The 27156-nt window shown below is 35.3% G+C and overlaps 4 protein-coding genes across 5 annotated transcripts in view; 2 read left to right on the forward strand and 2 right to left on the reverse strand.

Moving 5' to 3' along the window:
- The first annotated feature begins 480 nt into the window (after positions 1–480).
- Positions 481–4712, forward strand: LOC125057909 (signal recognition particle subunit SRP68). Its single transcript, XM_047661869.1, has 6 exons — positions 481–734; positions 1050–1171; positions 1339–1566; positions 1741–1929; positions 2466–2596; positions 3671–4712. The coding sequence occupies exons 1-6, from the start codon at positions 638–640 to the stop codon at positions 4683–4685; spliced, it is 1782 nt and encodes a 593-aa protein (XP_047517825.1). The 5' UTR covers positions 481–637; the 3' UTR covers positions 4686–4712.
- Positions 4713–6425: 1713 nt separating this feature from the next.
- LOC125057911 (E3 ubiquitin-protein ligase ZNF598-like) lies at positions 6426–14195 on the reverse strand. The gene is made up of 7 exons (XM_047661872.1): positions 14061–14195; positions 13453–13573; positions 12380–12525; positions 11132–11254; positions 9796–9986; positions 8444–9199; positions 6426–6781 (listed from the first exon to the last, which is right to left on the reverse strand). The coding sequence occupies exons 2-7, from the start codon at positions 13542–13544 to the stop codon at positions 6521–6523; spliced, it is 1569 nt and encodes a 522-aa protein (XP_047517828.1). The 5' UTR covers positions 13545–13573; positions 14061–14195; the 3' UTR covers positions 6426–6520.
- Positions 14196–14268: 73 nt separating this feature from the next.
- Positions 14269–17684, forward strand: LOC125057913 (signal recognition particle subunit SRP68-like). The gene is made up of 4 exons (XM_047661877.1): positions 14269–14516; positions 14707–14895; positions 15438–15568; positions 16643–17684. Exons 1-4 carry the CDS (start codon positions 14409–14411, stop codon positions 17655–17657), a joined length of 1443 nt encoding a protein of 480 aa, XP_047517833.1. The 5' UTR covers positions 14269–14408; the 3' UTR covers positions 17658–17684.
- Positions 17685–19397: 1713 nt separating this feature from the next.
- Positions 19398–27156, reverse strand: part of LOC125057906 (E3 ubiquitin-protein ligase ZNF598) — a 10895-nt gene continuing 3136 nt past the window's right edge. Inside the window, exons 6-12 of one of the 2 annotated variants that reach the window (XM_047661862.1) lie at positions 27030–27156; positions 26421–26541; positions 25352–25497; positions 24104–24226; positions 22768–22958; positions 21416–22171; positions 19398–19753 (exon numbers count right to left, since the gene is read on the reverse strand). In XM_047661862.1, coding sequence (XP_047517818.1) covers positions 19493–19753; positions 21416–22171; positions 22768–22958; positions 24104–24226; positions 25352–25497; positions 26421–26541; positions 27030–27156 — 1725 coding nt within the window. In that variant the 3' untranslated portion in view covers positions 19398–19492. The remainder of the gene's footprint in view (positions 19754–21415; positions 22172–22767; positions 22959–24103; positions 24227–25351; positions 25498–26420; positions 26542–27029) is intronic. The other variant, XM_047661861.1, reaches the window with a different exon arrangement.

Here is a 27156-nt window from a genome sequence, read left to right on the forward strand (position 1 = left end):
TTATATTTTTTACTACGTACCATACATGCCCAATATTCTATATACAAGGGCTTATCTATAGCATAGTCATAGCAAAGTATTTAGTATTCCTTTCTTCATGTTTTAATATAACATACTGAAAATTTTTGAGTAAATACTCTAAGGTCCATACTCCAATTCGTATCTCTAGTCACCATCTCATCTTGAGCGGTCATTGTCAATAGTTTGATAACTCTTGAATCTAGTTTTAATTTTGAATTTTGATTGACGTTCTAAAATACGGGCCTGTAACAACTTGTAACATTTTAAAAATTGTAATTGTTTCACTTTAAAGCTTAAACAGGTCACTTTTAACTTTGTCAATATATACAAACAACGCCTTCAATCTCTAGAATGATAAATATGAATTAACTGAACCCAGAAGAATTTTCCGGTAAATAAATAATCAGTTAAATTATGTTTTCTGTGGTATAAAATTAAAATGTCACCTTCAACGTCATGATTGAGTTTGATATCGACGTGTAGACTTTTTGTAGGTATATAGGATTTTGCTCCCATGATACTATAAATTTTTCAAGTTTCTGAGATGAAAAGCGTTCAAATACCGTTTGATTAACTTTTTCTTATTACGAAGTGCTGGGTTTATACGATTTCCAAGATGGTAGTTTTGGAAGGTGATGGAGATGCAGCAACTATGACACCCGAAGATGTTGAAAAGTCAGAACCGAAGATAACCAATCCACTTTCGTTAGAAAGTATCCTTTTATTATTCACAATTAAACCACCATTTCTAAAAAAGATATCATTATTTCGCTCTTGCATTTGTTAACATTCTATAGCTAAAATTTTAAATGGTTTATATACCCTTTATTCAGCGTTGCTGAAACAGCTGTATAATCTTAATTTGATTCAAAACATTTGTTATATTATTCTTATATAAATTTAAGGTAACACTTGTTCAGACTACTTGTTAACAGGAACATGGAATTAGAAATGAGTTTAATATAAGTTCAGTAATTTATACTATTATTCTATATTAGTTGAACAAAATCCTTAAAGATAATTTACAGTATTCCGCATCATCAAAGATGCCCAACAGCAACATGGTCTCCGTCATGGAGATTTTCAGAGATACAGAGGGTTTTGCTCTAGAAGACTAAGACGTTTAAGGAAAGTTCTCAAAATACCCCAGGTAATTGTTACTTCTAGATTATATACTTTAATATGTTAGAGCTAATCTTCTGAATCTTAAAACTGTTCTGAATTAAGAAAATATTTTTATGTTTGAAGATGGCTTTAGTCTATATAACATCCTGTCATTAACTAAATCAACTAAATTAATGCAGTTTACCATTACAGGGAGATAGACGTCATTACCGTAGACGTGATGTCACATCCACTCATTTGACATCATCTAATTCTGAAAATCGCCTCTTATGTGTGCCCTTATTACAAGCTGAAAGGGCATGGGCTCATGCTATGCAACTCAGACAGGAAGCCAATACAGAACCAAGGAAGAAATTTCATCTTATATCTCGCTTGAAGAAGGCATGCTCGCATGCTCATCTGCTTTTGCAGCTCTGTGAGGTTAGTTCTTATTTTTTGGAATTAATAAGACATTCCTCAGGTAGGAATCTGACCTGAATAGTTTATATTTAAACAGAAGCGTTTGATAGTACTAGTACACAATCATGTTATTGATACATCGGCTGAAAAACCTTGGTAGATTCCAAGCAAGTATCAACTACTTGTCTGTTTTAGGAAAGTGGTGTATGTGATGCTCGTACGCAATTGGAGGCTGGTGCCTATGCAGCATGGTTAAGTGGAGCATTGCTTGTAGAGCTGCAACAGTGGAGACCAGCTGCTGAGAGCCTTAAACGAGCTCAAATAGTTCTTGAGAACCTTTGTGCTGCTCTACCAGAGGATGAAAGAATTATTTATAAGCAAAAGGTATAATTATTAATTATTTAGGTATTGTAAGAGTATATTATGTTTTTTTATCAAATTGAAAAAAGGGCCGTTCAAGTATTATGTAAACTATAGGGGGGTCTTTGATTTTCTTCCTTGGTGATTACGTCAACAGCGAATATAACAACAATGTGTAAAAAATTCAATAATCATTGATTTTTTTACACATATTACCCACCCATTGTCTATGCTTGAAAACGAAATACATTTTTCGCGGATTCCTACAAAAAGTAATATGTTTATGTACTATTATTTTTGAGAGCTTTACTAACTTCTGCCAGAAGGTGGGGGGTTGGAGGGGATTTGTAAATTGCAGTGAATCTGCTTACGTAATACTTGAACGGCCGGCCACAAACACTTAATTTTCATAATATGACAAATGTAAAGTACTAACTACTTTGAAATGTTTTTTAATATTAAATTTGAGGAGCATACAACCCAACCACAAAAAATGCCTTATTTGTTAGTCAAAAAAATTGTATTAAATTTAAAATAATATAACAAAATTAAAATCATAGGTAGAAGAAATAAACCCAAGTCTCCGTTATTGCGCATATAACATTGGAGACGAATCGGCAGCCGGGGATTTGGTAGCGATGCGTGGACAAGGGCTTATTGAGAACTTGGACTCGCTCATGGCTCAAGCCAAGTATGTATATTACCATCTTGTACCATGTTCGTTGTTTACAGCTAGATTTAATAGAACTCTTACAGTTCTTTAGTTACTTACTAGTATTGGTTGTGTAATAAAAATAAAGTTTAGTAACTTAACAGCTAAAGAATAAAATAAAGTAATTAAAGTTAATTCGATATATTGTTTGTGATATTGAAATATTTGTTATTTTTGTATTAGGTCACTTGAGTAAGTAAAGTCAATTTGGTATAAATTACTAATACAGAGATTCTCCTATTCCACTGTCTCAAAGTTGTCACTTTAGTGCAATATGGGAAGTATTACGTCACGCACTTTTTGGTGATTATTGACCCCCACCCCCATGTAACGTTTTTCTGTACCCAATTTCAGTACTGAACCCAGGTATAGTAAAACGTTTCGTGACCACCTAGTGACTCTTTATACTTAAAAGTTACCATAATGTGGTGTTAAGTACTGGAAAGTCGAAAATAATACAGTGAAACTTGGTTAAGTGGGACCTGGATAAGTGAGAAACCTCCATAACTGGAACTCATGCTGAGGTCCCAACACTTTGGCACTGAATTACCTCTGTTAGTGGGACGAGGTAAGCCTCTATATCTGGGATTTGGTCTTTCGATTTATCATCATAGTTACCTCTATAAGTGAGACATCGAGTAAATTTTATATGCATAAACCTCTGTAACTGAGACCTTGAGGTTTTCCCTGACCAAACCTCCCTCTGGAACCCTCTATAAATGAGACAGATATTTATTGATACCTGTATATCTGAGACACTGGGTAAGTGGAATACCTCTATAAGTGAAACGACATTGCAGGTCCCTTGATGTCTCACTTAACCAGGTTTCACTGTATTAACAATAACGCGTAATTCAATCCCCGCCCCGCTTCGTAACGTTTTATAAGAGGACCCCCCCTCCCAAAATTTGTTACGTAATACGCTCCCATACCCATCTTTTTAGTAGTCCATCTCATGGTAATTTGAACTAATCTTGACTCTTCTAAAACAGGCCTAATAATAAATAAATCATCACTCAATTTGGTCTCATTAACTACCTGTCTCCATTTCAGAGAGTCACGCTCTGGTGTAATGCATGAAGTAGAATGGCGCGGACGACGAGTCACCGTTCGTCCCGAGAAAGTTCGTCTCTTTCTGATAGCTCTTCAAGACATGGACAAATCCATCGCCAACGCCACCACGGCTCAAGCCAAGATCGACATCCTTGAGAACATCCTAATGGATTGCAAGGACGCCATTTCGGCCATCAAAGACGAAATCAAGAACGATCCCAAACTAAAAACCGCTTCCGAAACCCAAATGTCCAGCATCAACTATCTTCTCTCCTACTTGATGTATCTCCGTCTCGCTCGCACTATCGAGAGGAACAACCTCATGATCCAACAGGCTGAAGAAGCCAGAAAGAATAACGCTCCAATTGATGGAAAGAAGGTCCGTCCTCAGGATTTGACAAGGCTCTACGAAATCATCCTCCAGAACTACACTGAACTCCAGCAATTACCAGGCTTCGAAAACGATAGCGCATACCAACAGGAGATCGAGACTCAAGTCAAAGCCTATAAGGCCTTCCGCTGTTATTACATAGCTCAAGTTTTGACTGGACTCAGGCGTTTCAGGGAAGCTCTCGCTATGTTGGAGAGATGCAGCAGCTACACCGCAGACTCGATCAAGAACAAGCATCAAGAGAAGCAAATATTGGAAAAGCTACGCGTTCTGGAGAAGGATATTGAGAGCTGCAAGTTCGAAGTCCATGCGGATTCAGTTCTAGAAGACGAGGAAGATGAGGACAAGTACGTAGGAAAAGCATACAAGGACAAGAAGCCGTTGGTCGATCGTTTGGATGATTATCGTGAGGACACGCAAGTTCTTACAAAAAATCCAAACATATACAAACTGCCTCCTCCGATGGAAGCTGTTCCATGTAAACCGCTCTTCTTTGACCTCGCGTGTAACTTCATAGAGTTCCCCAATTTGGACGATAAAACCGGAGTAGCCAATAAAAAACAAGGGGCTGGTATCACTGGCTTGGTCAAAGGTTTTCTGGGATGGGGTAAGGGCGGTCAGTGAGTGTCACAATTAAAACAAATGCATATGCTTGCTCGTTTTATTTAACCTGTCAATCATTTTCATGATACCAATACGACTAACACGAAATTAAGTTCCAAAGTTATAAAAATAGTTAATTTAAACAATATTCTACATTTGTAGCGATCACATTCATCTTATAACTGCGATCTTTATATACATTTCTACTTAAAGAGTTATAAGCGACAAATATGGTACAATAACAAAAATAAAAAACTCAAAACTATCTTAATGTTAGAAATGGAGAGATTTTAAGCGTAAGCACCTAAATCTTCCAATAAATATCTGAGTTTGAACACAAGTCACTGACCCTACGAGCACTTACTAATAACATTTTACTATTTCTTTAAATTCATAATTGAAAATTTTCAAAGCCTCTTACCATTATTACACGTCACTAGAATGATAACCTCGTATGTCTAAAAACCATTTATTTTTTATGCTAAGACACTTATGTCATTTAACTGGTATAATTATGAAGTAAGGACTTATTTATGTTATTAATAAATAAGTCCTTTTTATCCAAAACTGTGGACAAAAACACATAATAATATTTTAACGAACATTGACGAAATGAAACATTTTTTCGTTTCCTGTAATGTTTGGTTCTCTGGACATACGAGGTTATCATTCTACAGCGACGAAAATTTGAATTTGTATTAAAGTCTGTTGAATATTTAAATGTATTTTAAAATACAGGAACTGAGTAATATTGTATCAGTCTTGCTTTGACAGCTGCTCTTTATATTGAATCATATGCGAAAATAGATTTTACATATCAAATAATTTACTTTTATTGAGCAGGTACTGAGAATATTCATACATTCCAGTAGCAATAAAATTCCGAATACTGATGCAACGAATATAAATTTATACCTTAACGCAACCCAAATTACGGTTTGGCTGTGCACCGTTCACTTGCACCGACGCACTACTGTAGTAAAAAGGTTTTTGATGACGAAGTTATTGAAAGACCGATAAGACAGCTAGAAGAACCTGTACCATCGGCGTAGAGGAATTTGGCAAGCATGCCAAGAAATTATTAAAGAGGCGGGATTGTAAGAACCAATTTCAATCTTTTCCGGTTGGTTTTTTTATTTTTTTCATTGAAATGTTATGAAGGAACAATACCAAGATTCTGCTGATACATTGGTTCTCTGGCTTAAAAAAAATTTCTTAAACTAATGAACGAATTATTTTCTATAACATAGATTGTGGTAATTTGGGTGTCGTGTCGACTCTATAATAAAAGTAAAGTTAATCAGTGGCGCTACAACCTTTTTAGGTCTGGGGTCTAATGGGGGAATATAGAATATTTCAGAATCATTTGTCAATCTTATAGAATGTGTAAGACAAATTCAGTTACATGGGAAAGAAATTAAAAACTAATATTTTTTATCGGTATTGATATACGGAAATATTAAAGAAAAATTGCTTACTTATAAAATTCTTCACTTCGTTATAGTTCAAGTTATTTGAAACTATACGTATGTAAAATACGCAATATACGTTGTATGCATATTATCTATTAAAATTGTATGTTAAAATTATTAAATTGGCCTAAAGGTCTAGATACCAGGCCATAAACTCCAAAAAAAAAAAAACAAATTTATTAAATTCGTGTAACAAAAATGTCACTGTGAAAATTATTCAAATCATCATAGTCAATTGTCAGAGCTGTTGTGGTCTATAGAATAAATTATCTGTTTAGAATTTTTTAACTACTTTCCACCGTTTCAAACAACCGGGTTTTCGTACTAAGAAAATCTGTCAAAATTTCAAACAATTGCTGAATTGGGTCAGTGACTATTATTAAATTAACGAGGGGCCAATGGCGGCCAATGCGCTGTATCGTGAGCAATAGAATCAGCCCGCGCGATAACTTGACCACAAGTCGAGCAAACGTCAAGAGACGGAATACTTTTTCCCACGATTATTTCTTGCTGCTTACCAATATCTGGCAACAGGGCAACTAATTCTGGGAGCAGATCATCCAATTTGTTCCCCAAAGCTATTTTACAATGCTCATAGAACTCTTCGGCAGTTGTAATGTTATCGCGGAACGCTCTCGATGCAACCTAAAAAAGAAAACATGAGTAGTAATTTCACCTACGAATTAATATTATAAATAAAGCCTTACAAATTATAACACTGCTCTGCGATTCTGTAACTCACTTTTCGAACTCACACAGCGGTTTTCGCATCGGCGGCATCGGCATTCTAATAAACAATAAACTACAAGCTCCCACCTTTTCAGAATGCCAAATCATAAAATGACTGCTTCACGATTGATTTGAGAGCGACCGCCGATGCGAAAACCGCTGTGTGAGTTCGAAAAGTGAGTTACAGAATCGCAGGGCTGTAGAGGATTTTTATAGATAAAAACAACAATATTTGTTGCCACCGTATTTATATATACTATTGCTGGCAATGCCTCGGGCGCGGACGAACTTACTCAGAGCAGCACCATTTACGCGTGTTTTGTGCACCCTAAACACTATTGCTTGTGAGACGCATATATGTATTTAGTTATAATTAGTTATAAAATGGTTTAGGTTTTAAGTTTTTACTTGTTATGTTTATATTATGTTTTTAGTTTAGTTTTCTATTGTATTAGTATTAAGTTACTGTAAAAATAGGAAAAAAGGAAAATAAATAAATAAAAATAAATATTAATTTGAATTAATGAATCCAATAAATATAAGAAAGATATTCACTATTGTTCCATGTGCCTCGTACGAACACGAATTATCTGCGTAATTCGCAAATATTTTGGATTTTAGCTAACAACAATACAATTTATGAAGAAGAAGCCATTTTCTATCTTACCAAAGAGGGAAGGCAATTTTTTTTTAATAGAAGCGGGAAGACTGACTTTATTTAGCAGTAGTAATAATTTAGTGTTTTTTAAAACAATAAGTTGTCGTTTGTTTTATGTTTAATTTCTGTTTTCTTTATCTATTGTTTTAATGGACTTATGTTTTCTATTTCATATATTCTATTTAGTAATGTAATCTGCTTTGGATTTATATATTGATTAGTTTTTTCTTTTATAATATAGATAACTGTAACTGTAAGATTACTTATAAATAAATAAATAATAATATGTCATACTCGTGAACGGGTGCTACTTGTGGTGACTGGTCGGACTTGAATTCGTGTATGCGGTGATGTTAGTTATTTCGACTATGTATAACTATTAATTAGTTAAGATGTCTTGTGGAACATGGTGTAATGGTTGCAGCTCCTTACAAACATTGTGAAAAACAAAGAAACTTGGCGATTAAAAAGAGTGGCGGAGAGTTTATTGCCAGTTCGTCTCTTCAGTTCTACGCCCTTGATTTGAGAACTGACAGTAAATATAAAATTAATAGCATTTCATATATATTTCTTTTTTGACGTTCATAAGTGTACATTGTGTTAGGGAGCGTTCAAGTATTACGTAACGAATTTTGAGGGGGGAGGGGGGAGGGGCTTTTGTAAAGCGTTACGATGCGGGGCAGGGATAGAATTATGCGTTATTTTTAATATTATTTTCGACTTTCTAGTACTTTACACCACATAATGGTAACTTTTAGGTATAAAGAGTCACTAGGTGGTAACGAAACGTTTTACTATACTTGGGTACAGAAAAACGTTACGGCGCGTTACATGGGAGGGGGGTGTCAATAAGCTTCAAAAATTGCGTGACGTAATACTTGAACGCTCCCTTACCTATATGAATAAATGATTTTGATTACCTTAAAATCCTCCACCGCCGCAGCTGTACCCAGTGCAGCGGCGAAATTCTTAACCAAAGCCCTGTTTCGGTTCTCAAAATCCAAAGGCGGTATGTACTTGTGCACCGGCGCCGGAAACGTTTGACCAGACGAATTCGTAAACGTCATATCACACGCTTGACGCTTCTTGAATCCTGGAGGCACTCCATTCACTTTACTAACCACTTTACTGATCGGCACATTCACTTTAACACTTTTATTCACACTTGGTTCTCTTGGATTTAACGAGGGAAACTCTTGCGCCTTTAGTGCGAAGTCCCCGCTCCGCGATTCTGTAGCTTTTTCTTTTTTATCAACTATCACTTTTCTATCCGGTTCAACTGTTGTCTTAATTTTTTTATCACCTTCACCGCTATTGTTATTATTATTAACACTGGCAATTATAAATTCGTCCGGTACACCGTTGACTGGTTCCATATCTTTCTTTTTCTTCTTCTTTTTGTCATTTTGTGTCGGAACGGGTTGAGTGGGAGTTTTCTTTTTAGACTTCGCGTTGAGGGTAGGAAAATCAGCTACTGGATTGAAAGTTTTTACTGGTTCTGGAACACGTTTAGGTTTTTCTTTCGGTTTGGATACGGTAATCCATTGCGGTGGAGAAGTGGGTGCCGAAGAAGATGGTAGAGCTGGAAACGCTTCGGTATTTAAAGACTGTTTCTTCGGTTGCCTTGGTTTCGTGGCCTTCATGGACTGCATTTCTTCACTATTTATAAGGGTAACCTAAAAGATTGAAAATATTATTTATATACATCCCGTTTTCGAGATACTGATAACCGAAATTGAATAATACGTAGAATCAGTGGCGTAACTATACCATCTGGGGCCCGTGGCAAATCTTCTTTTGATGGGTAAAAATCGTCACGTTAGTTTAATTTTAATAAACTTCGAGATTTTCAGCGTACTCAATTACACGTTATATCCCACTAATGGCCATAGGCCTCCTCCCTTAGGCAAGAGGAAATGGTCTGTAGTCCCCACGCTAGCCCAATGCGTATTGGAGACTTCACATTCATCCATAGAACATTATATCTCTTGGGCAGGGGCCCTCTTGGGTCGGGGGCCCGTGGCATTATGCCAGCCCTGCTATTGTTACGCCACTGCGTAGAATGGAATAGTTATAGTGACAATTAAAACTTGTACGGATGTAAATAAACATACAGTTTGTATAGAACTTGTATAGTAAAGCAAATTTATAAATCTCCTAGAAACTAAAAGTATCGTATTACGAATACTTCTATCTGGAAATAATCTTAATTTCAATGTGAATTTTCCACTAATATATTACTATTAAAATAAATGTATTACATACAACATACCTTAGCAGGTTGGACGGTTCCAGCACCAATACTTGGATGATCATCCTTAGGAACGGAGAGTGAAGGAAAGTCTTCATCAAAGAGCGGCTTCTTTGGTATCGTAATACGATTCCCTGAAGTCTGAGTCAACCTGAAGTTGCTGGCGCTTGCCGGTTGACTATGCACTTGTATGGACACTGACGGTTGCTTTGCTGTATAAAGTTCATCTATATGAAAATCTATACTAGGTGTTGACCATGCACTTATATGGACACTGACGGTTGCTTTGCTGTATAAAGTTCATCTATATGAAAATCTATACTAGGTGTGGACTGCGACTGCGTGGAAACGGGAAACTCAAACTCAAAATATCTTTATTCAAGTGGGTAACCAAGTACACTTTTGAATTGTCAAGTTAAATTAATCGTAAATTTACATTTACTACCAGTTCGCATGTCAAGGGCGTAGAGCGGGTAAGAAGAACTGGCAAGAAACTTTCCGCCACTCTTTTAAATCGCCAAGTATTGTCATACAAATTGATTGAACTGGAGCAAATCAATCCCAAGGATTAGGATCATTTAAGTATTTCTCAAATTTATAAAACGCTTTATTGATTAATTTCGGTTTAACGAGGGCTTTGAATTTATTTAGTGATAATACTCTAATTTCTCTTGGGAGTTTGTTGTAAAAACGAATACAATTTCCATATAAGGAGTGGTTTATTGGTCGTACACTCAAATTAGTTCTATTTCGCGTATTATACTGGTGAAAGTCACCATTTGTTTTAAAATATATAATACACTCAGCAAACATGTGCTGCTAGTATAAGAATTGGTTCAGTAGTTTTAGAGATTACTTTAATATACAATTAAATTACTCTATTACAATTAGTATTTGTGATAACAATCAAAAATTTAGTTACTAGGGATTCAAGGACTAGAACCCTTAGCTATTTAGAAAGAAGATTTTGGTTTTTAAATAGTCCATACATATCTTTATATATATAATTCTTCTGTAAGTGTGTATGTCACTGAACTTCTCTCAAACGACTGGACCGATTTTGATGAAATTTTTTGTGTGTGTTCAAGGGGATCTGGGAATGGTTTAGATTCACAAATCAGCCCGGCAGGTGGCGCTGCAGTCGGTACTTTCATACTTTGCTTTACTAATCGCTTAAAATATCATGCAGGACAACGTCTGTCGGGTCCACTAGTTCCAATATATATTACAAAAAAAATCGTATTGAAGCTGTCAAAAACCAATAATATTTATAACATACTTTTTGAATAGTTCTATATACAATAAGTATATGTTAACTTTGAATCAACCAAACCTAAATAAAAAAAATATATCTTACAATTTCTGAGTACAGCAGAGGCTACCGGCCCGTTGCTTTTAGATACGGGCGCACGTGATGTTCCAGATCCGGATCCGTCCAATGCTGGGAAATTTCGCTCCGTCCGAGCCAGCCCATCAGCACCTAATAAAAATTTACTCTCAGTGCTAAGTATGACTCCCGTAAGTCAGAAACTTAGCGCTAAACTCAAATCAACCTTAAACTGAACGCATACTAAAGTCCCCTTGTGAATCTAGTATCTTAAAACGTTTAATCATATTTCATTGATTTTGTATCGACATCAAAAATTTAAAGTACAGGCAGTCCTCGTACTTACTGCATGTTAGGTTCTCGAAATATGCGACGTAAATCGTCGAACTACGTAAGTCGAGACATATTTTTTCGTATGTTTACATGTAAAACTCAAGGGTTAGGTTCCACACGGATTCGAAATATAAAAAAAAAACTGCATTTATACCAAAGGATATACAATACATACTTTATTATCAAAAGTAATTTCTTAAAATAATTATTTATGAACTTATGAAATTGCTATCATATAGATCTTGGTAACACTGATAGGCTGCAAAAATTTTGTTATTAACGTTTCTTTAAAAAATTTCATGGCATTATCCAAATTTGTACAAGACAAGTGAATTCTCCTATGCCGGAAATCGAAACAAATGACGTATGCTTGAGGAATAGTGTCAAAACATTGTTCGACGTAACATGAAACGACGTAAGTCGTGGACTGTATTCTAATTCCAAAACAATGCTAAAAAGCATTTCCGAAGGTTCTTCTTTTACGCTTTACCAGTCTTAGTCTCCTTACTTCACCTTATAATAATTATTAATAAATATTCAATCGGCTAAACCACATATAAAATGCAGTTTTTTATTTGTATAATTTTATTTGAAAAATATTGTCTATTATTACCATCTATCCATTTGAATGCATGTAAAATTATTTTGTAATTAAAATCATTGCAAGCGATTGTGAATATAAAACCGGTATTCTCTATACCTCAAAGTCTCTTTATTGCCTTTTTGAGAATTTATTGTACAATTTCACCATCACAACTTGACATAAAAGCAATTGGGGCAAAAATAGTTTCTTTTTTTTATTTCTTGACAGCCATTAACATACAATCTTAGTTAACAAACTCTTTGGTGATTTACTAACAATATCCGCATTCCAAATTCAAATAATTTCTAAACCCTAGCTTTTTGAATAGATAAAAACACACTGTTACTATTAATAGATTATACCTTTATAGAGCCTCGAAGGAGCACCTAAGAGGTTAGGCGGGGCTGGCGCAGCAGCAGACAATCGTGGAAACTGTTCATCGCTGGCTGGGTCAATTCGAGGTGCTGGAGCCGCTGGAGGTGGGGACGGTGAGCGTTCTATACGCTCTCTGTAATATTCATTATCATATTTTGTAAAGGCAGAATGGAAAAATAGGCCAAAAATAATCAAATCGACTATATTTTATCATAGTGTCTTATTTTGATACCAAACATCTGTAATTTTTAAGAATGTTTTTTTATCGCGAAACGCTCCAAGGTTCTCAAAGCTATGCTTTTTTTATTGACACATTTTAAACACAAACCTGAATTATTTAGTCAAAAAACAAACCCCAGCTGCAAGGTTAACTATGTTTATCTTTTCTTTAGTAACCGACAAGAATTGACCATAGATAGTGTCGGAGTAGGTAACAATAATTTAAAAAAAAGGGTGCGTGTACTTATGTACGCGCGTAAGAAGTTATACTTCTTTGGCTTTCTTTATTTTTTTTAAATATAATTAATTAATAATTAATATTTAACGTAAACAATTTAATAATATTTAATATATTATTCAATTATTAATTAATATTAATAACAATTATTATTATTATTTATTATTTTATTATATTATTCATTCAATTTAATAACTTGGTATGTTTCATAACCTTTTAACTAAGTAACAATAGGTATTTGTGAAAAAACATTACTAAAATTCTTTGAAAAAATAAATAATTTTAAAACTCCTTTATTTGTTTAAAAGGTAAATTTCATTATGGTCATTCAAAATTCTTGGCATAGCTGCTAACTTCACGCATATTCTATTTCTTTTTACTTGTAGATTGTCTTATTCCCATCTCGCTCGCGCACGCTATAATCACACTGACAATTCATCAATTTTTCATAACGTGCCTAAAGAAGTATAACTTCAAAAATAACAAAGAAAATACGGTTTACAAAAATAATAAGAATTTACATGAACAAGGATTTGTTGACTGACTCACTTATTCACAGAGATCTCTTAATTATTATTCAATAAACGTGATAAAAAGTATTACCTAGTGACTCGTTGTACTACTGCGGTAGGATGGGGCGTGATATTGAATTGCAGCTCAAGAGTACGAGCCTGTCGAGCCGCACCACGATTCATTCCACGACCATGAACTGTTGCCTTGTGAGCTACGAAAAAAACTCTAACTCTTAAAGGAAAAAGACAAATTAGTTTAGTCCTATTTAAGCGGTCTTATATAACTAGTAAAAAATATTCTCTTAAAAAATTTAAATTAAAGAATCCAAAGCCTCATTCATTATTTTAATACTGTTTTAATAAAAATAAATAAATCAGTGGCGCTACAACCTCATGAGGTCTTGGCCTCAGATTTCTGAATCTGCTTCATGATCATTTTTAAATCTAATAGTCAAGTAGGTGATCAGCCTCCGGTGCCACACGCCGTCGACTTTTTGGGTCTAAGACATGTCGGTTTTCTCACGATGTTTTCCTTCACCGTTTGAGCAAATGTGCATAGCCGAGGATCGAACCTACGACCTCAGGTATGAGAGTCGCACGCTGAAGCCACTAGGCCAACACTTCTCAATACTTTTTTATTAGTTGGCGTTTAAGCGTCACTTGTAAAACATGTAGATATTTTCTATGGCTTTCACTCACCCTTGAGATCAATTTCACTCCTAAACACAGCGGTAAGATGTTGTCCAGCACAATCACCCTCCTCACATAGAAAATGTTCAGTCCTAAAGTGATGTGCCAGAGCTGCATGTGAAGCATAGTATAGATTACGTCACAAATCACCCCTTAAAATTATACTAGTCTCTTCAAACTAAATCAATCAAGTATTGTGAAACAATTTTTTGATTACTTTTTACTTTACCATTACAGGGAGATAGACGTCATTACCGTAGACGTGATGTCACATCCACTCATTTGACATCATCTAATTCTGAAAATCGCCTCTTATGTGTGCCCTTATTACAAGCTGAAAGGGCATGGGCTCATGCTATGCAACTCAGACAGGAAGCCAATACAGAACCAAGGAAGAAATTTCATCTTATATCTCGCTTGAAGAAGGCATGCTCGCATGCTCATCTGCTTTTGCAGCTCTGTGAGGTTAGTTCTTATTTTTTGGAATTAATAAGACATTCCTTAGGTAGGAATCTGACCGTATCACATAATTACTATGCTAGTTTATATTTTAACAGAATCGTTTGATAGTACTAGTACACAATCATGTTATTGATACATCGGCTGAAAAACCTTGGCATATACTAAGCAAGTATCAACTACTTGTCTGTTTTAGGAAAGTGGTGTTTGTGATGCTCGTACGCAATTGGAGGCTGGTGCCTATGCAGCATGGTTAAGTGGAGCATTGCTTGTAGAGCTGCAACAGTGGAGACCAGCTGCTGAGAGCCTTAAACGAGCTCAAATAGTTCTTGAGAACCTTTGTGCTGCTCTACCAGAGGATGAAAGAATTATTTATAAGCAAAAGGTATAATTATTAATTATTTAGGTATTGTAAGAGTATATGTTTATTTATCAAATTGAAAAAAGGGCCGTTCAAGTATTATGTAAGCACTATAGGGGGGAGGGGGGTCTTTGATTTTCTTCCTTGGTGATTACGTCAACAGGGAATATAACAACAATGTGTAAAAAAATTAATAATTATTGATTTTTTTACACATATTACCCACCCATTGTCTATGCTTGAAAACGAAATACATTTTTCGCGGATTCCTACAAAAAGTAATATGTTTATGTACTATTATTTTTGAGGGCTTTACTTACTTTTGCCAGAAGGTGGGGGGTTGGAGGGGATGTGTAAATTGCAGTGAATCTGCTTACGTAATACTTGAACGGCCAGCCACAAACACAAAATTTTCCTAATATGACAAATGTAAAGTACTAACTACTTTGAAATGTTTTTTAATATTAAATTTGAGGAGCATACAACCCAACCACAAAAAATGCCTTATTTGTTAGTCAAAAAAATTGTATTAAATTTAAAATAATATAACAAAATTAAAATCATAGGTAGAAGAAATAAACCCAAGTCTCCGTTATTGCGCATATAACATTGGAGACGAATCGGCAGCCGGGGATTTGGTAGCGATGCGTGGACAAGGGCTTATTGAGAACTTGGACTCGCTCATGGCTCAAGCCAAGTATGTATATTACCATCTTGTACCATGTTCGTTGTTTACAGCTAGATTTAATAGAACTCTTACAGTTCTTTAGTTACTTACTAGTATTGGTTGTGTAATAAAAATAAAGTTTAGTAACTTAACAGCTAAAGAATAAAATAAAGTAATTAAAGTTAATTCGATATATTGTTTGTGATATTGAAATATTTGTTATTTTTGTATTAGGTCACTTGAGTAAGTAAAGTCAATTTGGTATAAATTACTAATACAGAGATTCTCCTATTCCACTGTCTCAAAGTTGTCACTTTAGTGCAATATGGGAAGTATTACGTCACGCACTTTTTGGTGATTATTGACCCCCACCCCCATGTAACGTTTTTCTGTACCCAATTTCAGTACTGAACCCAGGTATAGTAAAACGTTTCGTGACCACCTAGTGACTCTTTATACTTAAAAGTTACCATAATGTGGTGTTAAGTACTGGAAAGTCGAAAATAATACAGTGAAACTTGGTTAAGTGGGACCTGGATAAGTGAGAAACCTCCATAACTGGAACTCATGCTGAGGTCCCAACACTTTGGCACTGAATTACCTCTGTTAGTGGGACGAGGTAAGCCTCTATATCTGGGATTTGGTCTTTCGATTTATCATCATAGTTACCTCTATAAGTGAGACATCGAGTAAATTTTATATGCATAAACCTCTGTAACTGAGACCTTGAGGTTTTCCCTGACCAAACCTCCCTCTGGAACCCTCTATAAATGAGACAGATATTTATTGATACCTGTATATCTGAGACACTGGGTAAGTGGAATACCTCTATAAGTGAAACGACATTGCAGGTCCCTTGATGTCTCACTTAACCAGGTTTCACTGTATTAACAATAACGCGTAATTCAATCCCCGCCCCGCTTCGTAACGTTTTATAAGAGGACCCCCCCTCCCAAAATTTGTTACGTAATACGCTCCCATACCCATCTTTTTAGTAGTCCATCTCATGGTAATTTGAACTAATCTTGACTCTTCTAAAACAGGCCTAATAATAAATAAATCATCACTCAATTTGGTCTCATTAACTACCTGTCTCCATTTCAGAGAGTCACGCTCTGGTGTAATGCATGAAGTAGAATGGCGCGGACGACGAGTCACCGTTCGTCCCGAGAAAGTTCGTCTCTTTCTGATAGCTCTTCAAGACATGGACAAATCCATCGCCAACGCCACCACGGCTCAAGCCAAGATCGACATCCTTGAGAACATCCTAATGGATTGCAAGGACGCCATTTCGGCCATCAAAGACGAAATCAAGAACGATCCCAAACTAAAAACCGCTTCCGAAACCCAAATGTCCAGCATCAACTATCTTCTCTCCTACTTGATGTATCTCCGTCTCGCTCGCACTATCGAGAGGAACAACCTCATGATCCAACAGGCTGAAGAAGCCAGAAAGAATAACGCTCCAATTGATGGAAAGAAGGTCCGTCCTCAGGATTTGACAAGGCTCTACGAAATCATCCTCCAGAACTACACTGAACTCCAGCAATTACCAGGCTTCGAAAACGATAGCGCATACCAACAGGAGATCGAGACTCAAGTCAAAGCCTATAAGGCCTTCCGCTGTTATTACATAGCTCAAGTTTTGACTGGACTCAGGCGTTTCAGGGAAGCTCTCGCTATGTTGGAGAGATGCAGCAGCTACACCGCAGACTCGATCAAGAACAAGCATCAAGAGAAGCAAATATTGGAAAAGCTACGCGTTCTGGAGAAGGATATTGAGAGCTGCAAGTTCGAAGTCCATGCGGATTCAGTTCTAGAAGACGAGGAAGATGAGGACAAGTACGTAGGAAAAGCATACAAGGACAAGAAGCCGTTGGTCGATCGTTTGGATGATTATCGTGAGGACACGCAAGTTCTTACAAAAAATCCAAACATATACAAACTGCCTCCTCCGATGGAAGCTGTTCCATGTAAACCGCTCTTCTTTGACCTCGCGTGTAACTTCATAGAGTTCCCCAATTTGGACGATAAAACCGGAGTAGCCAATAAAAAACAAGGGGCTGGTATCACTGGCTTGGTCAAAGGTTTTCTGGGATGGGGTAAGGGCGGTCAGTGAGTGTCACAATTAAAACAAATGCATATGCTTGCTCGTTTTATTTAACCTGTCAATCATTTTCATGATACCAATACGACTAACACGAAATTAAGTTCCAAAGTTATAAAAATAGTTAATTTAAACAATATTCTACATTTGTAGCGATCACATTCATCTTATAACTGCGATCTTTATATACATTTCTACTTAAAGAGTTATAAGCGACAAATATGGTACAATAACAAAAATAAAAAACTCAAAACTATCTTAATGTTAGAAATGGAGAGATTTTAAGCGTAAGCACCTAAATCTTCCAATAAATATCTGAGTTTGAACACAAGTCACTGACCCTACGAGCACTTACTAATAACATTTTACTATTTCTTTAAATTCATAATTGAAAATTTTCAAAGCCTCTTACCATTATTACACGTCACTAGAATGATAACCTCGTATGTCTAAAAACCATTTATTTTTTATGCTAAGACACTTATGTCATTTAACTGGTATAATTATGAAGTAAGGACTTATTTATGTTATTAATAAATAAGTCCTTTTTATCCAAAACTGTGGACAAAAACACATAATAATATTTTAACGAACATTGACGAAATGAAACATTTTTTCGTTTCCTGTAATGTTTGGTTCTCTGGACATACGAGGTTATCATTCTACAGCGACGAAAATTTGAATTTGTATTAAAGTCTGTTGAATATTTAAATGTATTTTAAAATACAGGAACTGAGTAATATTGTATCAGTCTTGCTTTGACAGCTGCTCTTTATATTGAATCATATGCGAAAATAGATTTTACATATCAAATAATTTACTTTTATTGAGCAGGTACTGAGAATATTCATACATTCCAGTAGCAATAAAATTCCGAATACTGATGCAACGAATATAAATTTATACCTTAACGCAACCCAAATTACGGTTTGGCTGTGCACCGTTCACTTGCACCGACGCACTACTGTAGTAAAAAGGTTTTTGATGACGAAGTTATTGAAAGACCGATAAGACAGCTAGAAGAACCTGTACCATCGGCGTAGAGGAATTTGGCAAGCATGCCAAGAAATTATTAAAGAGGCGGGATTGTAAGAACCAATTTCAATCTTTTCCGGTTGGTTTTTTTATTTTTTTCATTGAAATGTTATGAAGGAACAATACCAAGATTCTGCTGATACATTGGTTCTCTGGCTTAAAAAAAATTTCTTAAACTAATGAACGAATTATTTTCTATAACATAGATTGTGGTAATTTGGGTGTCGTGTCGACTCTATAATAAAAGTAAAGTTAATCAGTGGCGCTACAACCTTTTTAGGTCTGGGGTCTAATGGGGGAATATAGAATATTTCAGAATCATTTGTCAATCTTATAGAATGTGTAAGACAAATTCAGTTACATGGGAAAGAAATTAAAAACTAATATTTTTTATCGGTATTGATATACGGAAATATTAAAGAAAAATTGCTTACTTATAAAATTCTTCACTTCGTTATAGTTCAAGTTATTTGAAACTATACGTATGTAAAATACGCAATATACGTTGTATGCATATTATCTATTAAAATTGTATGTTAAAATTATTAAATTGGCCTAAAGGTCTAGATACCAGGCCATAAACTCCAAAAAAAAAAAAACAAATTTATTAAATTCGTGTAACAAAAATGTCACTGTGAAAATTATTCAAATCATCATAGTCAATTGTCAGAGCTGTTGTGGTCTATAGAATAAATTATCTGTTTAGAATTTTTTAACTACTTTCCACCGTTTCAAACAACCGGGTTTTCGTACTAAGAAAATCTGTCAAAATTTCAAACAATTGCTGAATTGGGTCAGTGACTATTATTAAATTAACGAGGGGCCAATGGCGGCCAATGCGCTGTATCGTGAGCAATAGAATCAGCCCGCGCGATAACTTGACCACAAGTCGAGCAAACGTCAAGAGACGGAATACTTTTTCCCACGATTATTTCTTGCTGCTTACCAATATCTGGCAACAGGGCAACTAATTCTGGGAGCAGATCATCCAATTTGTTCCCCAAAGCTATTTTACAATGCTCATAGAACTCTTCGGCAGTTGTAATGTTATCGCGGAACGCTCTCGATGCAACCTAAAAAAGAAAACATGAGTAGTAATTTCACCTACGAATTAATATTATAAATAAAGCCTTACAAATTATAACACTGCTCTGCGATTCTGTAACTCACTTTTCGAACTCACACAGCGGTTTTCGCATCGGCGGCATCGGCATTCTAATAAACAATAAACTACAAGCTCCCACCTTTTCAGAATGCCAAATCATAAAATGACTGCTTCACGATTGATTTGAGAGCGACCGCCGATGCGAAAACCGCTGTGTGAGTTCGAAAAGTGAGTTACAGAATCGCAGGGCTGTAGAGGATTTTTATAGATAAAAACAACAATATTTGTTGCCACCGTATTTATATATACTATTGCTGGCAATGCCTCGGGCGCGGACGAACTTACTCAGAGCAGCACCATTTACGCGTGTTTTGTGCACCCTAAACACTATTGCTTGTGAGACGCATATATGTATTTAGTTATAATTAGTTATAAAATGGTTTAGGTTTTAAGTTTTTACTTGTTATGTTTATATTATGTTTTTAGTTTAGTTTTCTATTGTATTAGTATTAAGTTACTGTAAAAATAGGAAAAAAGGAAAATAAATAAATAAAAATAAATATTAATTTGAATTAATGAATCCAATAAATATAAGAAAGATATTCACTATTGTTCCATGTGCCTCGTACGAACACGAATTATCTGCGTAATTCGCAAATATTTTGGATTTTAGCTAACAACAATACAATTTATGAAGAAGAAGCCATTTTCTATCTTACCAAAGAGGGAAGGCAATTTTTTTTTAATAGAAGCGGGAAGACTGACTTTATTTAGCAGTAGTAATAATTTAGTGTTTTTTAAAACAATAAGTTGTCGTTTGTTTTATGTTTAATTTCTGTTTTCTTTATCTATTGTTTTAATGGACTTATGTTTTCTATTTCATATATTCTATTTAGTAATGTAATCTGCTTTGGATTTATATATTGATTAGTTTTTTCTTTTATAATATAGATAACTGTAACTGTAAGATTACTTATAAATAAATAAATAATAATATGTCATACTCGTGAACGGGTGCTACTTGTGGTGACTGGTCGGACTTGAATTCGTGTATGCGGTGATGTTAGTTATTTCGACTATGTATAACTATTAATTAGTTAAGATGTCTTGTGGAACATGGTGTAATGGTTGCAGCTCCTTACAAACATTGTGAAAAACAAAGAAACTTGGCGATTAAAAAGAGTGGCGGAGAGTTTATTGCCAGTTCGTCTCTTCAGTTCTACGCCCTTGATTTGAGAACTGACAGTAAATATAAAATTAATAGCATTTCATATATATTTCTTTTTTGACGTTCATAAGTGTACATTGTGTTAGGGAGCGTTCAAGTATTACGTAACGAATTTTGAGGGGGGAGGGGGGAGGGGCTTTTGTAAAGCGTTACGATGCGGGGCAGGGATAGAATTATGCGTTATTTTTAATATTATTTTCGACTTTCTAGTACTTTACACCACATAATGGTAACTTTTAGGTATAAAGAGTCACTAGGTGGTAACGAAACGTTTTACTATACTTGGGTACAGAAAAACGTTACGGCGCGTTACATGGGAGGGGGGTGTCAATAAGCTTCAAAAATTGCGTGACGTAATACTTGAACGCTCCCTTACCTATATGAATAAATGATTTTGATTACCTTAAAATCCTCCACCGCCGCAGCTGTACCCAGTGCAGCGGCGAAATTCTTAACCAAAGCCCTGTTTCGGTTCTCAAAATCCAAAGGCGGTATGTACTTGTGCACCGGCGCCGGAAACGTTTGACCAGACGAATTCGTAAACGTCATATCACACGCTTGACGCTTCTTGAATCCTGGAGGCACTCCATTCACTTTACTAACCACTTTACTGATCGGCACATTCACTTTAACACTTTTATTCACACTTGGTTCTCTTGGATTTAACGAGGGAAACTCTTGCGCCTTTAGTGCGAAGTCCCCGCTCCGCGATTCTGTAGCTTTTTCTTTTTTATCAACTATCACTTTTCTATCCGGTTCAACTGTTGTCTTAATTTTTTTATCACCTTCACCGCTATTGTTATTATTATTAACACTGGCAATTATAAATTCGTCCGGTACACCGTTGACTGGTTCCATATCTTTCTTTTTCTTCTTCTTTTTGTCATTTTGTGTCGGAACGGGTTGAGTGGGAGTTTTCTTTTTAGACTTCGCGTTGAGGGTAGGAAAATCAGCTACTGGATTGAAAGTTTTTACTGGTTCTGGAACACGTTTAGGTTTTTCTTTCGGTTTGGATACGGTAATCCATTGCGGTGGAGAAGTGGGTGCCGAAGAAGATGGTAGAGCTGGAAACGCTTCGGTATTTAAAGACTGTTTCTTCGGTTGCCTTGGTTTCGTGGCCTTCATGGACTGCATTTCTTCACTATTTATAAGGGTAACCTAAAAGATTGAAAATATTATTTATATACATCCCGTTTTCGAGATACTGATAACCGAAATTGAATAATACGTAGAATCAGTGGCGTAACTATACCATCTGGGGCCCGTGGCAAATCTTCTTTTGATGGGTAAAAATCGTCACGTTAGTTTAATTTTAATAAACTTCGAGATTTTCAGCGTACTCAATTACACGTTATATCCCACTAATGGCCATAGGCCTCCTCCCTTAGGCAAGAGGAAATGGTCTGTAGTCCCCACGCTAGCCCAATGCGTATTGGAGACTTCACATTCATCCATAGAACATTATATCTCTTGGGCAGGGGCCCTCTTGGGTCGGGGGCCCGTGGCATTATGCCAGCCCTGCTATTGTTACGCCACTGCGTAGAATGGAATAGTTATAGTGACAATTAAAACTTGTACGGATGTAAATAAACATACAGTTTGTATAGAACTTGTATAGTAAAGCAAATTTATAAATCTCCTAGAAACTAAAAGTATCGTATTACGAATACTTCTATCTGGAAATAATCTTAATTTCAATGTGAATTTTCCACTAATATATTACTATTAAAATAAATGTATTACATACAACATACCTTAGCAGGTTGGACGGTTCCAGCACCAATACTTGGATGATCATCCTTAGGAACGGAGAGTGAAGGAAAGTCTTCATCAAAGAGCGGCTTCTTTGGTATCGTAATACGATTCCCTGAAGTCTGAGTCAACCTGAAGTTGCTGGCGCTTGCCGGTTGACTATGCACTTGTATGGACACTGACGGTTGCTTTGCTGTATAAAGTTCATCTATATGAAAATCTATACTAGGTGTTGACCATGCACTTATATGGACACTGACGGTTGCTTTGCTGTATAAAGTTCATCTATATGAAAATCTATACTAGGTGTGGACTGCGACTGCGTGGAAACGGGAAACTCAAACTCAAAATATCTTTATTCAAGTGGGTAACCAAGTACACTTTTGAATTGTCAAGTTAAATTAATCGTAAATTTACATTTACTACCAGTTCGCATGTCAAGGGCGTAGAGCGGGTAAGAAGAACTGGCAAGAAACTTTCCGCCACTCTTTTAAATCGCCAAGTATTGTCATACAAATTGATTGAACTGGAGCAAATCAATCCCAAGGATTAGGATCATTTAAGTATTTCTCAAATTTATAAAACGCTTTATTGATTAATTTCGGTTTAACGAGGGCTTTGAATTTATTTAGTGATAATACTCTAATTTCTCTTGGGAGTTTGTTGTAAAAACGAATACAATTTCCATATAAGGAGTGGTTTATTGGTCGTACACTCAAATTAGTTCTATTTCGCGTATTATACTGGTGAAAGTCACCATTTGTTTTAAAATATATAATACACTCAGCAAACATGTGCTGCTAGTATAAGAATTGGTTCAGTAGTTTTAGAGATTACTTTAATATACAATTAAATTACTCTATTACAATTAGTATTTGTGATAACAATCAAAAATTTAGTTACTAGGGATTCAAGGACTAGAACCCTTAGCTATTTAGAAAGAAGATTTTGGTTTTTAAATAGTCCATACATATCTTTATATATATAATTCTTCTGTAAGTGTGTATGTCACTGAACTTCTCTCAAACGACTGGACCGATTTTGATGAAATTTTTTGTGTGTGTTCAAGGGGATCTGGGAATGGTTTAGATTCACAAATCAGCCCGGCAGGTGGCGCTGCAGTCGGTACTTTCATACTTTGCTTTACTAATCGCTTAAAATATCATGCAGGACAACGTCTGTCGGGTCCACTAGTTCCAATATATATTACAAAAAAAATCGTATTGAAGCTGTCAAAAACCAATAATATTTATAACATACTTTTTGAATAGTTCTATATACAATAAGTATATGTTAACTTTGAATCAACCAAACCTAAATAAAAAAAATATATCTTACAATTTCTGAGTACAGCAGAGGCTACCGGCCCGTTGCTTTTAGATACGGGCGCACGTGATGTTCCAGATCCGGATCCGTCCAATGCTGGGAAATTTCGCTCCGTCCGAGCCAGCCCATCAGCACCTAATAAAAATTTACTCTCAGTGCTAAGTATGACTCCCGTAAGTCAGAAACTTAGCGCTAAACTCAAATCAACCTTAAACTGAACGCATACTAAAGTCCCCTTGTGAATCTAGTATCTTAAAACGTTTAATCATATTTCATTGATTTTGTATCGACATCAAAAATTTAAAGTACAGGCAGTCCTCGTACTTACTGCATGTTAGGTTCTCGAAATATGCGACGTAAATCGTCGAACTACGTAAGTCGAGACATATTTTTTCGTATGTTTACATGTAAAACTCAAGGGTTAGGTTCCACACGGATTCGAAATATAAAAAAAAAACTGCATTTATACCAAAGGATATACAATACATACTTTATTATCAAAAGTAATTTCTTAAAATAATTATTTATGAACTTATGAAATTGCTATCATATAGATCTTGGTAACACTGATAGGCTGCAAAAATTTTGTTATTAACGTTTCTTTAAAAAATTTCATGGCATTATCCAAATTTGTACAAGACAAGTGAATTCTCCTATGCCGGAAATCGAAACAAATGACGTATGCTTGAGGAATAGTGTCAAAACATTGTTCGACGTAACATGAAACGACGTAAGTCGTGGACTGTATTCTAATTCCAAAACAATGCTAAAAAGCATTTCCGAAGGTTCTTCTTTTACGCTTTACCAGTCTTAGTCTCCTTACTTCACCTTATAATAATTATTAATAAATATTCAATCGGCTAAACCACATATAAAATGCAGTTTTTTATTTGTATAATTTTATTTGAAAAATATTGTCTATTATTACCATCTATCCATTTGAATGCATGTAAAATTATTTTGTAATTAAAATCATTGCAAGCGATTGTGAATATAAAACCGGTATTCTCTATACCTCAAAGTCTCTTTATTGCCTTTTTGAGAATTTATTGTACAATTTCACCATCACAACTTGACATAAAAGCAATTGGGGCAAAAATAGTTTCTTTTTTTTATTTCTTGACAGCCATTAACATACAATCTTAGTTAACAAACTCTTTGGTGATTTACTAACAATATCCGCATTCCAAATTCAAATAATTTCTAAACCCTAGCTTTTTGAATAGATAAAAACACACTGTTACTATTAATAGATTATACCTTTATAGAGCCTCGAAGGAGCACCTAAGAGGTTAGGCGGGGCTGGCGCAGCAGCAGACAATCGTGGAAACTGTTCATCGCTGGCTGGGTCAATTCGAGGTGCTGGAGCCGCTGGAGGTGGGGACGGTGAGCGTTCTATACGCTCTCTGTAATATTCATTATCATATTTTGTAAAGGCAGAATGGAAAAATAGGCCAAAAATAATCAAATCGACTATATTTTATCATAGTGTCTTATTTTGATACCAAACATCTGTAATTTTTAAGAATGTTTTTTTATCGCGAAACGCTCCAAGGTTCTCAAAGCTATGCTTTTTTTATTGACACATTTTAAACACAAACCTGAATTATTTAGTCAAAAAACAAACCCCAGCTGCAAGGTTAACTATGTTTATCTTTTCTTTAGTAACCGACAAGAATTGACCATAGATAGTGTCGGAGTAGGTAACAATAATTTAAAAAAAAGGGTGCGTGTACTTATGTACGCGCGTAAGAAGTTATACTTCTTTGGCTTTCTTTATTTTTTTTAATATAATTAATTAATAATTAATATTTAACGTAAACAATTTAATAATATTTAATATATTATTCAATTATTAATTAATATTAATAACAATTATTATTATTATTTATTATTTTATTATATTATTCATTCAATTAATAACTTGGTATGTTTCATAACCTTTTAACTAAGTAACAATAGGTATTGTGAAAAAACATTACTAAAATTCTTTGAAAAAATAAATAATTTTAAAACTCCTTTATTTGTTTAAAAGGTAAATTCATTATGGTCATTCAAAATTCTTGGCATAGCTGCTAACTTCACGCATATTCTATTTCTTTTTACTTGTAGATTGTCTTATTCCCATCTCGCTCGCGCACGCTATAATCACACTGACAATTCATCAATTTTTCATAACGTGCCTAAAGAAGTATAACTTCAAAAATAACAAAGAAAATACGGTTTACAAAAATAATAAGAATTTACATGAACAAGGATTTGTTGACTGACTCACTTATTCACAGAGATCTCTTAATTATTATTCAATAAACGTGATAAAAAGTATTACCTAGTGACTCGTTGTACTACTGCGGTAGGATGGGGCGTGATATTGAATTGCAGCTCAAGAGTACGAGCCTGTCGAGCCGCACCACGATTCATTCCACGACCATGAACTGTTGCCTTGTGAGCTACGAAAAAAACTCTAACTCTTAAAGGAAAAAGACAAATTAGTTTAGTCCTATTTAAGCGGTCTTATATAACTAGTAAAAAAATATTCTCTTAAAAAATTTAAATTAAAGAATCCAAAGCCTCATTCATTATTTTAATACTGTTTTAATAAAAATAAATAAATCAGTGGCGCTACAACCTCATGAGGTCTTGGCCTCAGATTTCTGAATCTGCTTCATGATCATTTTTAAATCTAATAGTCAAGTAGGTGATCAGCCTCCGGTGCCACACGCCGTCGACTTTTTGGGTCTAAGACATGTCGGTTTTCTCACGATGTTTTCCTTCACCGTTTGAGCAAATGTGCATAGCCGAGGATCGAACCTACGACCTCAGGTATGAGAGTCGCACGCTGAAGCCACTAGGCCAACACTTCTCAATACTTTTTTATTAGTTGGCGTTTAAGCGTCACTTGTAAAACATGTAGATATTTTCTATGGCTTTCACTCACCCTTGAGATCAATTTCACTCCTAAACACAGCGGTAAGATGTTGTCCAGCACAATCACCCTCCTCACATAGAAAATGTTCAGTCCTAAAGTGATGTGCCAGAGCTGCATGTGAAGCATAGTATAGATT

The sequence above is a fragment of the Pieris napi genome, chromosome 17 (genome assembly GCF_905475465.1).
Source record: "Pieris napi chromosome 17, ilPieNapi1.2, whole genome shotgun sequence".
NCBI classification, from domain to species: Eukaryota; Metazoa; Arthropoda; class Insecta; order Lepidoptera; family Pieridae; genus Pieris; species Pieris napi.

Excerpts from the sequence above, each read along its gene's own strand:
- LOC125057909 (XM_047661869.1), top strand. The coding sequence starts at position 638 with ATGGTAGTTTTGGAAGGTGATGGAGATGCAGCAACTATGACACCCGAA. Across the intron at positions 1,172-1,338 it reads AAGTTCTCAAAATACCCCAG|GGAGATAGACGTCATTACCG; the intron begins GTAATTGTTACT and ends TTACCATTACAG. Across the intron at positions 1,930-2,465 it reads GAATTATTTATAAGCAAAAG|GTAGAAGAAATAAACCCAAG; the intron begins GTATAATTATTA and ends TTAAAATCATAG.
- LOC125057911 (XM_047661872.1), bottom strand. The coding sequence starts at position 13,544 with ATGAATCGTGGTGCGGCTCGACAGGCTCGTACTCTTGAGCTGCAATTC. Across the intron at positions 9,987-11,131 it reads CTCTGCTGTACTCAGAAATT|CAAAGCAACCGTCAGTGTCC; the intron begins GTAAGATATATT and ends AACTTTATACAG. Across the intron at positions 6,782-8,443 it reads CGGCGGTGGAGGATTTTAAG|GTTGCATCGAGAGCGTTCCG; the intron begins GTAATCAAAATC and ends TTTCTTTTTTAG.
- LOC125057913 (XM_047661877.1), top strand. The coding sequence starts at position 14,409 with ATGCAACTCAGACAGGAAGCCAATACAGAACCAAGGAAGAAATTTCAT. Across the intron at positions 14,517-14,706 it reads TGCTTTTGCAGCTCTGTGAG|GAAAGTGGTGTTTGTGATGC; the intron begins GTTAGTTCTTAT and ends TGTCTGTTTTAG. Across the intron at positions 15,569-16,642 it reads TCGCTCATGGCTCAAGCCAA|AGAGTCACGCTCTGGTGTAA; the intron begins GTATGTATATTA and ends TCTCCATTTCAG.